This window comes from Mastomys coucha, unplaced genomic scaffold, assembly GCF_008632895.1.
Source record: "Mastomys coucha isolate ucsf_1 unplaced genomic scaffold, UCSF_Mcou_1 pScaffold22, whole genome shotgun sequence".
Classification (NCBI taxonomy): Eukaryota; Metazoa; Chordata; class Mammalia; order Rodentia; family Muridae; genus Mastomys; species Mastomys coucha.
Window position 1 is genome coordinate 188904095 of NW_022196905.1, and position 15617 is coordinate 188919711.

The 15617-nt window shown below is 40.2% G+C and overlaps 1 protein-coding gene across 19 annotated transcripts in view; it reads right to left on the reverse strand.

Annotated features, from left to right (window-relative positions):
- Nucleotides 1-15617, reverse strand: part of Tenm3 (teneurin transmembrane protein 3) — a 1282613-nt gene that overhangs the window by 162157 nt on the left and 1104839 nt on the right. For 18 of the 19 annotated variants that reach the window (XM_031339793.1, XM_031339799.1, XM_031339798.1 and 15 more), the window contains one exon: nucleotides 4627-4865. In XM_031339793.1, coding sequence (XP_031195653.1) covers nucleotides 4627-4865 — 239 coding nt within the window. Of the gene's footprint in view, nucleotides 1-4626; nucleotides 4866-15508; nucleotides 15516-15617 lie in introns of those variants that run through there. The other variant, XM_031339795.1, reaches the window with a different exon arrangement.

Sequence of the window (15617 nt, forward strand, 5' to 3'; positions counted from 1 at the left end):
TGACCATTGATGTACACATACATACCTTTCCTGCTGACTAATAAAAAAAGAGCTGGCTACATAAAGTTTTTGGCTCAGTGTTTTAGTTAACACTAGGTATTTTCCGGGTTTGCTTTTTGGCTATTTTCTCCATCAAGTATTATGAAAGCATGTGACACTAAAGCGTTCCTTTTACACACAGCCTGAGACCTTGGTTCTGAATGGTTTCTAGAATGAAGAGCCAACTTGCAACTTTATTTCTACCAGAGGATAAAGGGAAATACTGATTTAAAATGGTTACAGAGGAACTGGGTCATAGCTACGCACTAGAGCACTTACAGGCCTCTGGTAGAACACTTGCCTAGCATGTGTGAGGCCCTGGATCTATATGAAGCACCAACCAGAATTAATGAAGTTCCTGAATAAATTTAAGAGTATTTTTAAAATGTCACTTAGATCTTATATATATGGCGTGGAAGCTACAAGTTGTAAGGAACATTGATATATCTGTTTAACAGTTTTGTCTGATGTTGGCAAAAATGAGTTTGATCAAATTAATAATATAAAATATTTAACACAGAAGGCAAAATATTCATATCTTTAGTGAGTACTACTTCAGGTTAAAAAGCAAAACAAAACAGAAAAGCCAGGTGTGGTGGATCCCTCCTGTAATCTCAGTGTTCAACAGGGAGAAACATGGGATTGCTGGGAGTTTGCAGCCAGCCTTTTCTCCAGACTCAGGATGATTCCAGTTAGGACTATAGAGCAGGACTGTCCCTAACCACCCTTCAGACAACACACACACACACACACACACACACACACACATGCACAACTGCACACACGCCACAACCACACAACCACACACACAAACGTGGACACACACTCACAACCTGCCCCTACACAAATGCACATGTGTGCGCGCGCACACACACACACACACACACACACACACACACACACACACAAACGCGCGCGGGTCACTGAGGTAACTCAGTGGGTGAAGGTGCTTGCTGCCAAACCTGACAATCTCAGTTTGATCCCTGAAACGTACACAGTCATAACTTACCTCTATCCATATGCTGTGGCATGTGGGTGCCACACCCCCACAAAATGAAAAAATACATACATGTAAAAAAACTACAGAGGAAAACATCCAGAGGGAAAATGGAGGAAAATAGGCTGCTTCTGAAATAAGAAAGTGACCAATAATACTAAAAGATATAAATAGTAATACATCTGAACAAAAAATGTTTCATCTAAGAGACTGGCAATGGTTAATACAATGATAAAATGCAAAGACATAGGACATAGGTGCTTCTGTAAATGGACAGTGGCATTAATATAGTTTATAAAGTTCAAAGGATACCTCTCTTCCTATAGCAACTTTTTGTCAAAGAGTTTCTTGCCAGGCAGTGGCACGTCTTTAATCCCAGCACTTGGGAGGCAGAGGCAGGCAGATTTCTGAGTTTGAGGCCAGCCTGGTCTACAGAGTGAGTTCCAGGACAGCCAGGGCTACACAGAGAAACCCTGTCTTGAACAACATCAACAACAACAACAACAACAACAAAAGAATTTCTGCTGGGGAGAAGTTTGATCAAATGTGCAGACCATTGTTACATGCATGGAACAGGCAGTATGTTTTGGGGACTGGTTAATTAAAAATAAAATAAAATTGTATTGACAGTATTTGGTGAATGAACAAGGGAAGACTGGTCAAAATAAACGCAGGGCAGGAAGCTCAAGCTGCACCCGCACAGAAAAACAGCTGCAAGGGACAACTTGAGCAACCTAGGTCTCTTCTTCCACCCTGTGTTTTAGGGATCAAACAGACTGCAGAGCTCAGCCGCGAGCACCTTTACCCGGCTAGCCGCTGAGAGTGGTGTCCTATGATTGCAATTAATTTTCACCTTCCACACAAGTCTTTTTTCGGTCTTTGAATTGTTCATAGAAACAAGTAAAAACAAACACCAGAGTCTGTGTATCCCCCCCACACCCCCTCTTCCCTCATCTTTAGAAGTTATCTACCTCGGTCCTCCTGAGACTTCACCTCAGGAAAGAGGCAGGGTACAGACAGACTCATCCTCTAAACTTTTCATTGTCATACTGGAGGGTACAAAAAAAGTTCTTATATATTTTGTAATTATTTCTTCAGCTTTATTTTAAAATACCTCATTTCTTAAGCTTTTGCTTCCTATGAATAATCAACCCGAGAGATGGAAAACCAAGGTCTAAGGATGGCGTCATGTATATGAATGGGCTGAAGTGGATCAGAGGATGAGACTGTCTCGCTAGTGAAGCTTGTGTGCTATGGGTCTGATCTGGCCCATGGGTAGACATCACCCCCCCGCCCACTCCACCCATCCCCTCTTCACAGGCACACTAACTAGCCAAGGACAACCTTCCCTGAGAGAAGCGTCTCTTCTCTTTTCAAGGGTGAAGGCGACATCTTTAATCAAAACAAGATTTATCACACAAACTGAGAAAGGAACCAAAGGCTTTAACTGACCTAAACAACAGTCTTGTTTAGCGTGATAGTCATTTGGACACAGGAGAGTGGATGAGAATTCTAAGCAGACTTTCTCACTATTGAAGTAATTTCTTTGCTAGAAAACATTGGAATTTATTGCTTTATTTCCCATGACCTTAAGCCAATCCAAACACATGTGCCTTAAACAGGTGCACTGAGCTGAAAGGAACACACATGTGTTTCATCTCCGTGTGTTTCATGTTTCCATGTGAAGAAAAAGCAAAGGGGCATGCATGTATTAATAGTACCAGAAGATACAAAGTTTAATTGGGGAATGAGTAATAAATGCCAATTCAGAAAAAAGGGGGGCTTTTTTTTTCTTTTTTAGTTTTTATTTGGAAGTCCTATAATTATATTTACTGATGGGTCTTTTCAAAAGAATGCAAGGAGTCATGTAATATCACACCGAATGCTAGCTTTGCCTGGCAGTCACACCACAAAAACGAAATGAAATCAAGTCAAGCTGACCTTCAAACCACCGCAAGGCTAGACATTCGCCAATCACAACAGATACGGACTAGTCATCCCAACGTGGAAGTCCAGCCCTGCAACAGTGTCCATGTGGCAATCCCCTACAAACACATATGGGTAATTGACCACCATCCACTTAAGACTCGCAGATTTCAAATTCATTTAAAATTCTTCTGCGGCACACATCTGACAGCTACAAATAATTTATACAGCTAACTAGAGAGGATTCTCTTAATGGCCGGTGTATTTTCTACCTGACGACTAGAAATGAACTCTGAGTATTGAAGCTACCCATCCACCTGAGAGCATCAGCAGTGTAGTGTGGTCTCACTGGGGTGCTACATTGTGATGATGTGTTATCTGCTCTGTTAGGACAAAGAAGTAAACTTGGATAAAAAAAAAAATGATGGATGGGTGGATTTTATCTTGCCTCTGTCTGAGTGATGGGTGGTGACTGCTAGACGTGTTGGCTGAGCACTCTGATGAGGATAATGAGGATATCTCCATGTTCAGACTGAAACCGAGCTTTGAATCATTAGTGATGTCATCCATAGTCTAAGAATTCGAAATAACAGGTTCATAAACACGCCACACGGCTGCCATCCCTGACTCAATTATCTCCCAAGTTCTTTCATGCTCTACAGTTCTGCATTTCCATTAACCACAGAGACTCAAAATGGTTACTTTACATTCCCAAGTACATAATTTATATCCGAGGTGTATGGCCGGAACTGGCGGAGGCCTGCTGTAAGAGCATATAGCATTCTATACAGGGCTCTGGGATACTCGTCTTTCGTGATAGAATTTCATGGGGCATCACAAATTGCTTTGTACACTTGGAGATGCATCGCTGGCTGTTGCTCTTGGTGCATAAGCCACACAGCCTGTGATTTATCTTAGTGGATCCCATTAGCATTTCAATGTGGAGGGCTTTTCCTTATTCCCTAGAAGCAGATCAAAATACCATGGAGTCTTTCTGACATTTGAGAAAGTCATTGCCAGCAGTATAGAGGCTCAAACCCATTGGAAAAAAGTGAAACATAAAGAAATATAGGAGGAGCTCTCCGCATCCTGGTTATGACTCAGTGGAAAACATGAGCAATACATGAGAAGAGGTGAGGCCCACCCATATGTGAATGGCTACATAATCACGCATTACTTCATGAGGCTCAGTTCTCTGGAGTGTTCCTGAATAGATGATAATGGTCCTTAGTGGTGAACTTTACGTGTAGACAGCTAAGTTCACTGAAAGCCATCTAATAACACAGATAGCAGAGAATCCCTAACTAATGAGCACCGACTAAAGGAGAGCCCTATGCAGAGTTGAATCCGGCAAGTCCTTGAATGATACTGAGTGTAGGGAATGTCCTAGGCATCAGTGGATCATAGGTGACGGCATCAATAACAAAGAGTCACATTTACATCCACGAATAGACATAACACCTTATAGAAATGAATTGTCTACCAAGCCAGTTTCCCTACTTACTGTATCTACTGGAGTTACATAAGAAGTTCATGATCTCTAATACGTTTGAACATCGCCTTTACAAAATAATACTTCATAATATCTTCAAGACTAAGCAAAACAAACAGAATAGTATAATGCAACGGTTTACAGGCAAAATGGCTTCAAAGCTTGTTCTTACCTATAAAATAGGAGAGGAGAATGGCCAGGAGCACCGAGACCCCTACAGCACACAGTGCAGTGCATCTCCAGCTGCAGTACTTTGAAGACTTCTTGAATTTAAAAGCACTTCTTGATAGGGTGTTTCTAGGAAGTGGCCGGGTAGGCGGAGAATAAACAGAGCCAGATGCCATTGTGTATCCCGGGGTTGCCGTACTGAACAGTGGCGTCGTCCCTGTCCCTGTTTTGAATAGGAAATGCCTGTGGAGAGGGAGAATATCATCATAAGACACAGGCATGTTAAGATAGGAATATGTTGACATAGACACACAGGGACTAGCTCTCCTTGGCTTCTCTCTCTCTGCCTCTGTCTCTCTGTCTCTCTCTTTCCCCTTCCCTTCCTCCATCTTTCCCACCCTTCCCATCCTCCCTCTCCTTTGCCTCATATATTTTGTTTTCAGATAATATCTCATGTAACCCAGGCTGGTTTTGAACTCACTATAAAACTGAACATGATACTGGATTTCTGATCTTCCAGCTCTACCTCTTGAGTGTTGGGTTTCTTTGTATGCTGGCATTCCACCTCTGGTTTATGAGGTACAGGACATCAAATCCATTAGGCAAATGCGTCACCAGCTGAACTACATACAGCCCAAGCCTTGCTTCATACTTATTTTTAACATCTGTCTGTCTATCCATTGGTCCGTCCGTCCATCCATTCATTCATCATCTACCTAACTACTGTGTGTGTGTGTGTGTGTGTGTGTGTGTGTGTGTGTGTGTGTGTGTAGCTGCAGGCATTCATGTGCAAGTCAGTTCTTGTCTTTCTCTTTGTGGATCCCAAGGATGTAACGCAGGTTGTGAAACTTGACAGCAGGCATCGTTATCTGATGATCCATCTCAGTGACCCTCACATGCTTCTAAAAGTTAAAGTTAAGGCAATGTTTCAAACTTTAAGAACTATATCATAAAAGTGACCTAAGAATAATTTTGATGGTGTAGAGTAGGTTGTACGCACCCAAATAATCCCTATGGCTTCAAGTAGACCTCTTGAGAGAAGAGGGAGTTAACTGAGTCACACTGTCTTCTGAACACAAGCATGCTGGAACATCCTTGGAACCCACACAGTGAAAGGCGAGAACCAGCTTGCACAATGATGAACGGCATCCTGAGTAGTTCCTCATAATTCATATTATAAAACTGGTCATCGTTCATAGCTGTGCTTGCATGCCCATTACAGGAGAACATGTGCTCATGTGCACGCATATACCCATGTTCTGCTGGTGTTCTGACTCCTCACTGACTTTCTAGATATCCCTAGAAGTCTTCTCCTTCTAGCCTATTCCTTCACTGTTGTGGACTCTTAAGCCTGACAGGGCAGCTGATCAGGCCCTTGTCAATCATTTTATTTTCAGTGTAAGTCGCATGTAATCAGCAAGGTAAATCTTGTGGAGACTGGTGGATGCAAAGACTTACAGAATATGTTTTAAAACCAAATCAAAATCTACCAAGAGGTCAGTGAGGCAGGTTGTAGATGACACAAGTTCGCTGAAGACTGAGTTATAGACACTGGGGCAAACTGCCTCAAAACTGCAGCTTAAAAATGTTTTAAGTAGCAATGTTAGGAACGCATAACAAGAATACCAAGTAAGAAAATATTTGGGACATGTAACTAAGATTAGTTTTTTTAATTTTTATAAATCATTCCGTTCGTTTATATCTCAAATGATATCTCATTTCCCAGTTACTCCTCCACAACCCCCCCCAATCTCATCTGCCCTCTCCCCTCCCTTTGCTTCTATGAGGGTGCTCCTCTATCCACTCACCCACTCCCACCTTACTGCTCCAGCATCCCCCTATACTGGGGCATCAAACCTCCAAAGGATCAAGGGCCTCCCCTCCCACTGATGTCACATAAGGCCATCTTTGCTACATATGTATCTGGAGCCATGGATGCCTAGTCTTTTATTTTTCCTATTTTATTAATCTTTGAAAATTTCTTTTTTTTATTATTATTTGACATTTTTTTTATTACATTTCAAATTTTCTTCTCTTTCCTCATTTCCCCTCCAACCCCTCTCCCCCATCTCATTCCCACCTCTCTCTGCTCACTAACCCACCCACTCCCGCTTCCCTGTCCTGGCATTCCTCTACACTTGGGCATTGAGTGCTCACAAGACCAAGGGCCTCTCCTCTCATTGATGTCCCACAAAGCCATCCTCTGCTACACATGCGGCTGGAGCCATGTGTCCCCCCATGTGTACTCTCTGGTTGGTGGTTTAGTTCCTGGGAGCTCTGGTATACTGGTTAGTTCATATTGATGTTCCTCTTATGGGGCTGCAAACCCCTTCAGCTCCTTGGGTCCCTTCTTTAGTTCCTCCATTGGGGACCCTGTGCTCAGTCCAATGGATGGCTCAGTCCAATGGATGGAAATGTTCAACATCTTTAGTCATCAGGGAAATGCAAATCAAAACAACCCTCAGATTCCACCTCACACCAGTCAGAATTGCTAAGATCAAAAACTCAGGTGACAGCAGATATTGGTGAGGATGTGGAGAAAGAGGAACACTCCTCCATTTGTGGTGGGATTGCAAGATGGTACAATGACTCTGGAAATAACTTTGGCAGTTCCTCAGAAAATTGGACATAGTATTACCTGAGGACCCAGCTATACCACTCCTGGGCATATACCCAGAAGATGCTCCAACATGTAATAAGGACACATGCTCCACTATATTCATAGAAGCCTTATTTATAATAGCCAGAAACTGGAAAGAACCCAGATGTCCTTCAACAGAAGAATGGACACAGAAATTGTGGTACATTTATACAATCTTTGAGAATTTCATGTATGTATGTAATACATTTTGATCACATCAGTCCTGCATCCTCCCCTCCGTCTCATTCCATACCCACTTCCTACCACATGCCCCTCTCAGCCTCATGTGCTCTTAGAATCTTGTTAATAACAAAAAGGCATTCAAATTTAAAAACACTTTGTGTTTCATGGCTTTCATTTATCATGATAATACTGTTCAGATCCAAGTCCTAGAATGAACTATTATTACATCCTATTCTAAGGTGTCCAGTGCAGCCAGCAGGCTATAATTTTTTATATTTAAGAGGTTAAAAGTATCCTTTCATTCTCTCCCATAATATGGTATACCCTTTATGCGAGATGCGTTTATGGGATCATAGCTAAGCATTTTCCATTTTAACACTCACACACTTATTGTGTATTTTAAAAAGGCTAAATGTATCAAACAGGTTAAGGACTTCAGAGCACAGACCCGGGAAGTTAGACTGCTAACGTTTAACATCTTTCCTACTGTCTAGGTACATGTCTTTGGAAAAGTTCCTTAACCTTTCCCTGTATTTATCTATGTCAAAGGAGCTACAAGATTTACGGGCTGTAAAGGACTGTAAAATACTTCAAACATAGGAAGTACTATATGAGTGTTGGACAGAGGAGGATTAAACTCAAAGTTTTAGGTATATTACTGCTTAGAAAAGAAAAGATAGAGATGTATTTAAGGAGTTAGCAGTCTCTAGAGAAGTACCGATATGGCTGGTTTTAGTGGGTGGAATTCACCCAGACATGTAATTACTAGACTCATCAGGGTTTCAATCCTGCAGTGGAGTTAGCATGTGATGGTATCTTTGGCAGGTGGTGGAGGCTGGGAGGTAGAGCCTCCCTGAAGGCTTATGTCACTGGGGTAATGCCATAGAAAGGCTGGACTTTCTTCTACATATCCATCCATTCTCTCTATCTGTCTGTCTATCATCTACCTATCTACCCATCCAGCCATCATCTATCATCTATCTCTCTCATCTATCTATCATCTACCTACCTATTTATCACTCTATCATCTGTCTGTTTATCTAGCTATCTACCATCCATCCATCATCTATCATCTATCTATCTATCTTTCTATCTATCTATCTATCTATCTATCTATCTATCTATCTATCTATCTATCTATCTATCATCTGTCTGTCTTTCTATCTGTCTATCATCCATCCATCCATCCATCCATCATCTCTCTCCCTCCCTCTTTCCCTCCTCCTCTCACATCTTCCCCTCTCATGTTTCTTCCTGCACCTCTCCCCACCCCACATTCTTGAGTACCATGAGGTAGGTGCTTCACTCCTCTCCTTCCTCCCTAGCATCATATTTCCACTTTGCCACAAATGGCAAAGCTCCTAAGCACAATGGAGCAGGTTATGGTAGACCAAAATCACATGCTGGAATGTACTGTTTGCTCCTCAAGTCTTCTGTCACAGCAATGAAACAATGACTGATATGAAGTGGCCTGGATAATTTCTCAATGACAGATGGGATTTGAACCTGAGTCTGTATGACTCTCAAGACCATGACCTTAGCCCTTAATACCAGACACTAGAAAAGTGAATATCTATAAGCATGATGATACAAGTTTACTAGATTCTGACTTCGAATTAGACATCTCTGTCTCAATGTGCAAACCGGAGCCATCAGTATACACTGTGACTAGTGACTCTGGAAAGGACCTCTTTCAAATCCTAGGGTTAAATTGCCACAAGATTGTTTTCTTTAGATAAAAAAATACAACTTTTATATATCATTAAGAACACAAATGTAGGTTCCAGGGGTGTACTTCCGTGGAACAGCCTGTATGTAAACAAGACACAAAGAACTGGGTTCAATCTTCAGCAACATTATTAATTAATATTGGTAGAACTGAAAATCTGTGTCCTCAGAAGAGTTTCTTGTTTATTAAATACATTCACTTTTGCTACTGTAAGAGAAAGCACTGGGGGGAGGGCGGCTACTTTTACTCCCATAAGTGAGACATTTTTTTCCCTGTCTATCTAAAAGACTGCCTGTACCAGAGTTGATTCAGACTAGAATACGAGCAACAGGCCGCATCATCAATGCCCACATGAAGACAGTACTGACAGAGTAGCACCTCACCACTGCCTTACATTTTCAAATAATGGGCATTCGGGATTTTCTGATATCTTTCTAATATGTAAGGGCAGAATCATGATTATTATTTGTATGATGAATGATAGGTCAAGTCTAACTTCAGAAAAGTCATGGTAAAACATCCATGTTTAGCTTCTTAGGCCCAGAAGGGAAGGCCTCTGTCTGTGGATTTACTATAGCATAAAACATGTAGTCTCACATCTAGTAGAGCCAGGCTAGCTCTAAGGTTGGGATGGAACGCTATCTTCTGAAAGGCAACAATACCTTTACCATTGTGACAGAAAAAAAGGAATATGCCATCAAGTCTCCTCCCCGCCCCCCCAAACACTTTAAAAAAAATAAAACTTTTCTCAAGATTCAATATAGTGCTTTATGTTTAGAACTCCAAAAATATTTCATGAATATTGAAATTCAGCTCCATGAAGCACGCATAATGACTTTCCACAGGGGAAAACCATCTTGTCACCTAATTCTCCACGAGGCTCGTGTCTGCATGCCATCAGCCTCCAGTCCTGCAGGTCCTTGCCAGAACATATGCTCACATGTAAAAAACTTCAGCAGAAATTACTATTAAAAAAAGCATATGTTTTGACCTGGCTTCCCCAGAAAGTTTGTAGAATAAAGACTGAGGTTTTTTTCTTTACTCCTCAAACCATATTTGGGAATGGCAAAAAAGAAAGAAAGAAAGGAAGAGAGAGAGAAAGGAAGAAAGAGAGAGAGAAAGGAAGAGAGAGAGAGAAAAGAGAAGAGAAAAGAAAAGAAAAGAAAGGAAAAGAAATAGTAAAAGAATTAACTCCTGTGAGAACGTCCCCATTGTATTTAGTAATAAAGCATCAGCGGCCACTTTTTAACATGGAGCACATCAGAGCCAACTGATTTCCCTCTCATGTCTAATGATGTCCTGCGTGATGCCTGCCTACAGTTCCTTGGCTGTTGGTAGCACTGTTTTCACTCTGGCGATGAACTAGAGAGGAACACTTGAAGACAGATTATCAGAGACTGAGATGAGGAAAATCAATTTCAAAGCCCCAAAGACAGCTGGTGCAGAAGGTCACCGAACACTCATAGTTGCTTTGTGGCTTTGGAATCATGAGGGGAGGGACGTTCTATTTAACAACAACAACAATGGCGAGGGGACAGGAATGATGGAGCTCTGCTGCCTCATTAACTTGGGGCGCTGTGCAGCCAGTGACTACATACGCGTCAAGGATTACTGGATATGAAGCACAATCAAACCTCGCTCTTCTGTCTTTGGAAATGAAAAGACGTGTTTCTTTGTTGATTTGCCTTTGGACCGGCCTTTACATTTCTGTTTCCACCCTGTGTTCTAGTGTGTATTATCTAGTTTTTTTTTTCTTGCATGGGGGGGGGGATTCAAACTCACACTTTTCCACGTGCAGCCATCATTTCTACCTACCCTTACCCAAGGCCCACACACATGCTTGCTATTTTGCTTTTTTATCCTATGTCTGAGCAGGTCTGCACTGTTCCAAAGTAACTTCATTTTTAATTTCTGTCTTCCTAAGTTATAACCCACAACTTACCACCAGGAGATTAGTTTTTTAGTGGTAAGATATTTTAGGGTAAATTAAATGTGCCTTTCTAAACTATATCACATAAAATACCAGTAAATTGATACTTAGTTCCGAAGTACAAAATTATGGAAGTTATAACATGCTTATGTGTCGCTAAGAAAAATGGGTTAATACTTATCTTTTGTTCATAGGATTAATATAATCATACTATTCCTCCAATAGGAAGTAAATGGCCTAAGAAGTTAGAAATTTTAGGCACCCAAATGAAAAACCCCTCTGGAAAACGTGTGGTAGCATCATTGTAAGTCATCTGAGACACTTCCTCAATGAGAGATTAGGGCAGGAAAAAAACGTTAAATACAAAGTAGGCAATTATGGAATGAAACTTTAATGAGCTTAACTAAATATATGATTATCTTCATTAAAAACTTTGTTTTCTTCCGTGTGTTATACAGTGGGGATGATCGGAATAAAGAGTCGGCAGTTGGTGTTCAGTTCCTGTCCCTACGGCATACTTGTAAGTCTTATTAAGGACACAAAGGCACCTGGAAAAATATTTCTATTGTATTGTACACTACTGTATAGTGCACATTTACTGTACACACTATAGGGAGAATCACTATTGCACTGCTCCACTGATGATCCCTTCCTCTTCTTAGGGTCCTTGTTGGACAAAGAGGGTGATTTACATCAAATTGTTTAACTAAAATGTCTCAGTGTCCTGCTCTTATTGATCAGTGTAGGAGAATCTATACGAAGCTCCCAGGATATACATTGATTTCTATCTCTTCACATTGGATGCTCTGATTTCAGCAACATGCCAATGAGACCGGCTGCATTTACCCAGATTCAAAATCTTTCCAATACCCAAACTTTTCATTTAAGAGGGAAGAAAAACTCAAGGTATACGTTCCCTTTGCTTCCGGCAAAACATAATTCTCTGGATTTAAGAGGCTTATTGAAGGTCTCACAAGATTTCCTGAACATCAAACGCCTTTCCCAAAATGACATTCTCAGATCTAAAGCAAATGAATCCTATACTTGTGGATTAAATTTACCTGGAAATGTATGGAAGCTAAAATTAGCTACCAGGTTCAAAATAGTTTAACTTACTTGATGTCAAAACAATGGCTAGGCTGCCTGGCATTCATCTTAGGATACTCTTAAAATAGATTAAAATATAGAACATCCCATTGTTACTTAGCTGTTTTCATTTTACCTACTGTTACTCATTTAATTACGTGTGGTCTTCAAGTCTTTATTAAGGTTTACTGGAGAAGGGGTATCCGACTAAAATAGTCATCAGCATGGATCTTAAATGAATTACACCTGGGAGACCATGTTGAAATTTGACTTAAGCATTCTGATCACTTAAAATCGGTTTCTCAGGCCTTAGCATTTTCATCATCAAGTTTCAAATATTATATTACAAATCCAATAGTTAGCTGTCAGTATAGTTAAAGATGTCTGTAGTTGATTGAAAGCCAGAAAAAAACCAGACCAAACCAGTGCCTTATATAATGAAGAAATGCTAAAGTCTTACAGAGACTAAGTGCACAGAAACTAAAGAATGTAAGTTCCTATAGAAAGTCATTTGTTTTGTGTGAGTGTGTATGTGTGTGCACGAGAAGGCAGGTGGGCATGTGTGAACATGCATGCATATGCAGTCATGCGGAGGCAGGGGTTAACCTTGGTGCCACGCCTTAGAAGTCATTCACCTTGTTTTGTGAGATGGCTCTCTCTCTCTTCGACCTAGGGCTGCACTACGCCAGGCTGGCTGGCCAGCAGTTCTCAGGAATCCCACTTTCTCAGCCTCACCAACATGAGGATTATATACAAGCACCACCACACCCAGTTTTCCCCAGGGATGTGACAGACTGAATTCAGGTCCTCAAACATGTGGTAAGCACATTGCTCACTGAGCTGCTCACTAGCTCCAGGAAACGATCCATTCTCTTTAAAGCCATTTGTTTGTCTTACCTTTAAGCAACTTATTTCTTACACATACTCAGAGACACCCAGTACAATTACTTGTAATGCCTAAATACTTAATTGTGGATTTGGAAATAAATCTATCACCTAAGGATGCTGGTCCCAAAACTCTGAAATCCCTGAAGTAAATAAAGGATTGAAGAGCTAGCTGTACATAGACCCTGGCAGTCCACAACTGTCCACCATTGCAAAGGCATGCCACAGTTGTCTGCCCTTGACACAAAGCAAACAGTGTGGCCAGATAAGTTACAGAGTCAGGAGTTTGGGCTTGTGAACTTCAGTAGTAGGGGTTAAGCCAAGCTGAACAACAGGAACCAATAGACCACTGGATAGCTTAAGCTGGTGCCTTTCCAACAGCTTGTACCATTTTCTTGTTGGTTCCTTAAAACCTAAGCGGTGTGGGCAGAAGTTGAAGAACTGATGTAGACCCAGGGACCACACTGTAAGAGGCAGCACAGTAAGGTATTCATGGATTGGTTTTTTTTTTTTTTTTTTTTTTTAGTTTAAATTTACCTTTGACATTCCTATCAAGTCTGTATAAGATGAGCAAATCAATTCAAAAGACTCCAGCTTAGAAAGTCACTGCCCATGATGTAGTCTAGTGAATTTAGAACAAATAGAATTCAAGATTCAATCATCAGACCTGGGCAAACTTAGATATCTTTTACTGTTTTATGGCATTATATTTTTAGTTTGGTTTCCTTCCTTCCTTTCTTCCTTCCTTCCTTCCTTTCTTTCTTCCTTCCTTCCAGCTTTCAATATCCTTACAGTTTTGTTCTATTTGTCACTTAAGAACGTTGCCATAATTGGCTTCATTTCTAATGTTATTGTTATATTTAAACATCTACCATGTTGTTGCACCTCACATTTCAACCTAGCGGGGCACCCAGAGCATTCTGTTTTCTAATCTGATTTTCTAGTATGTGTGTCCACACATCTCTGCAACATCTATCAGTGGTGTATCTTTGCTCACAAAAGGCTTCCTTAGTTGGATCTCCATTCTTACATTATCACTAGGATTTCTGAACCATGGAGAAGTGTATGGAACAATTCAGTTGAAATGTATAAGTTTTCTATGATGTACCAAATGAAAAGATAACACTATTTCTCTTTATTAACCTTTCTGTTGTTTGGATTTCTTTTTTAACTTTTATTGCATTATAATGAGAAAAGTTGCATGATTTCAATTTATCTGAATTTGTTAACATTTAAAAACATATTTTAAGTAAACAGAAGTGCATCACATTCTTGTTTCCCTTTTGTACTCCAACTCCTCCCAGAGACCCCCTCTTCAATACTTAAAATATCTTTTTTGTCATATTCTTTAAATTTTATAAAATATTATAATAAAAATGAGCATTATAAAAGTTGTTTGATATAAAACAACAATCAATTTAACAGTCTTATGTAGATGCTTGTCTACAGCAATAGTGAAAACACATTTTTCTCAATATAAATTTTAAATAACTCCAAACATATTAACTGTATATTTCAAAATAATACATCACTATTAGTATTTTCTTAAATGAACATAAATATATAAAGTCTTTTTGTTGGTTTGTTTTTTATTTAGCAGAACTTAAGATCTTGGTTCTTACTGTGGTACAAGCCCAAAATAAAAACAATTTTTAGACATTGGGTTTCATTGTAATAAGGCTGTACTTCAATGACCCTCACATCACCAAAGGATTTTACCTCCATTGTAGCTAAGCTGAGAGTTGACAGTTCTGCTGCACCAAGAAATGAATTGTAGGCACAAGAAATGATTTTTGGATACAGACTTCCTGCTATGGTCAAAGCTATTTGACTTGAGTGAGTGACTTTACTCTCAGGCCACAGAGAACAGGTTACATTCATTTAAAAAATGGTGTGTGTATTAAGATGGTCTATGTTTGGAAAAATTTTTAACTGTGTTTTTCCCCTAAAAACCTTCTGTCGATTTGTTGGTGCTACTAAAATTCATTTATTTTTTAATTACTTGCGGAGATTCTTCTGGAAAGTTCAATTGCAAAAATTTTAAATCCTTGGTGTATGCATCCTTACAAGTAAACATAGTGTCCTCATTTCCATTTTAATTTCCATTTTGAGAAGAAGGAAATAGAAATTTTTTTTTTCTGTAGCCCTGCCTTTTCCTAGCCTTTCTCCTTCTTTGAAACCTGTGAGGACAAAGACCTGGCAATCAAGGCCATCTTCCCAGGGCTGGCCACCAAGGTAGCCCTACAACACCCTGGCAAAGGGCACAGTAGGGGTCTCTTCTGATCTATAAACCACCACACCGAAAAAATTCTGTCACTCAACTTCAGAGGGAAGAGAATGCCAATGTAATTGAAAACGGAAAAACTCAGAGTGAATTCTTACTATTAACTGTTCAAGTCTTCTCTTTGATCCTTTAGAATTTCTCTTAAAACATGCTTTCCAGGGTGTAAGCAGGAGCTGCACACAGTGCTTAAGTACTAAGGGGAGTTGGAAGTGCACTGAAGACTAGCTTGAAACCAAGTGTCTCAACCACCAGTGAGG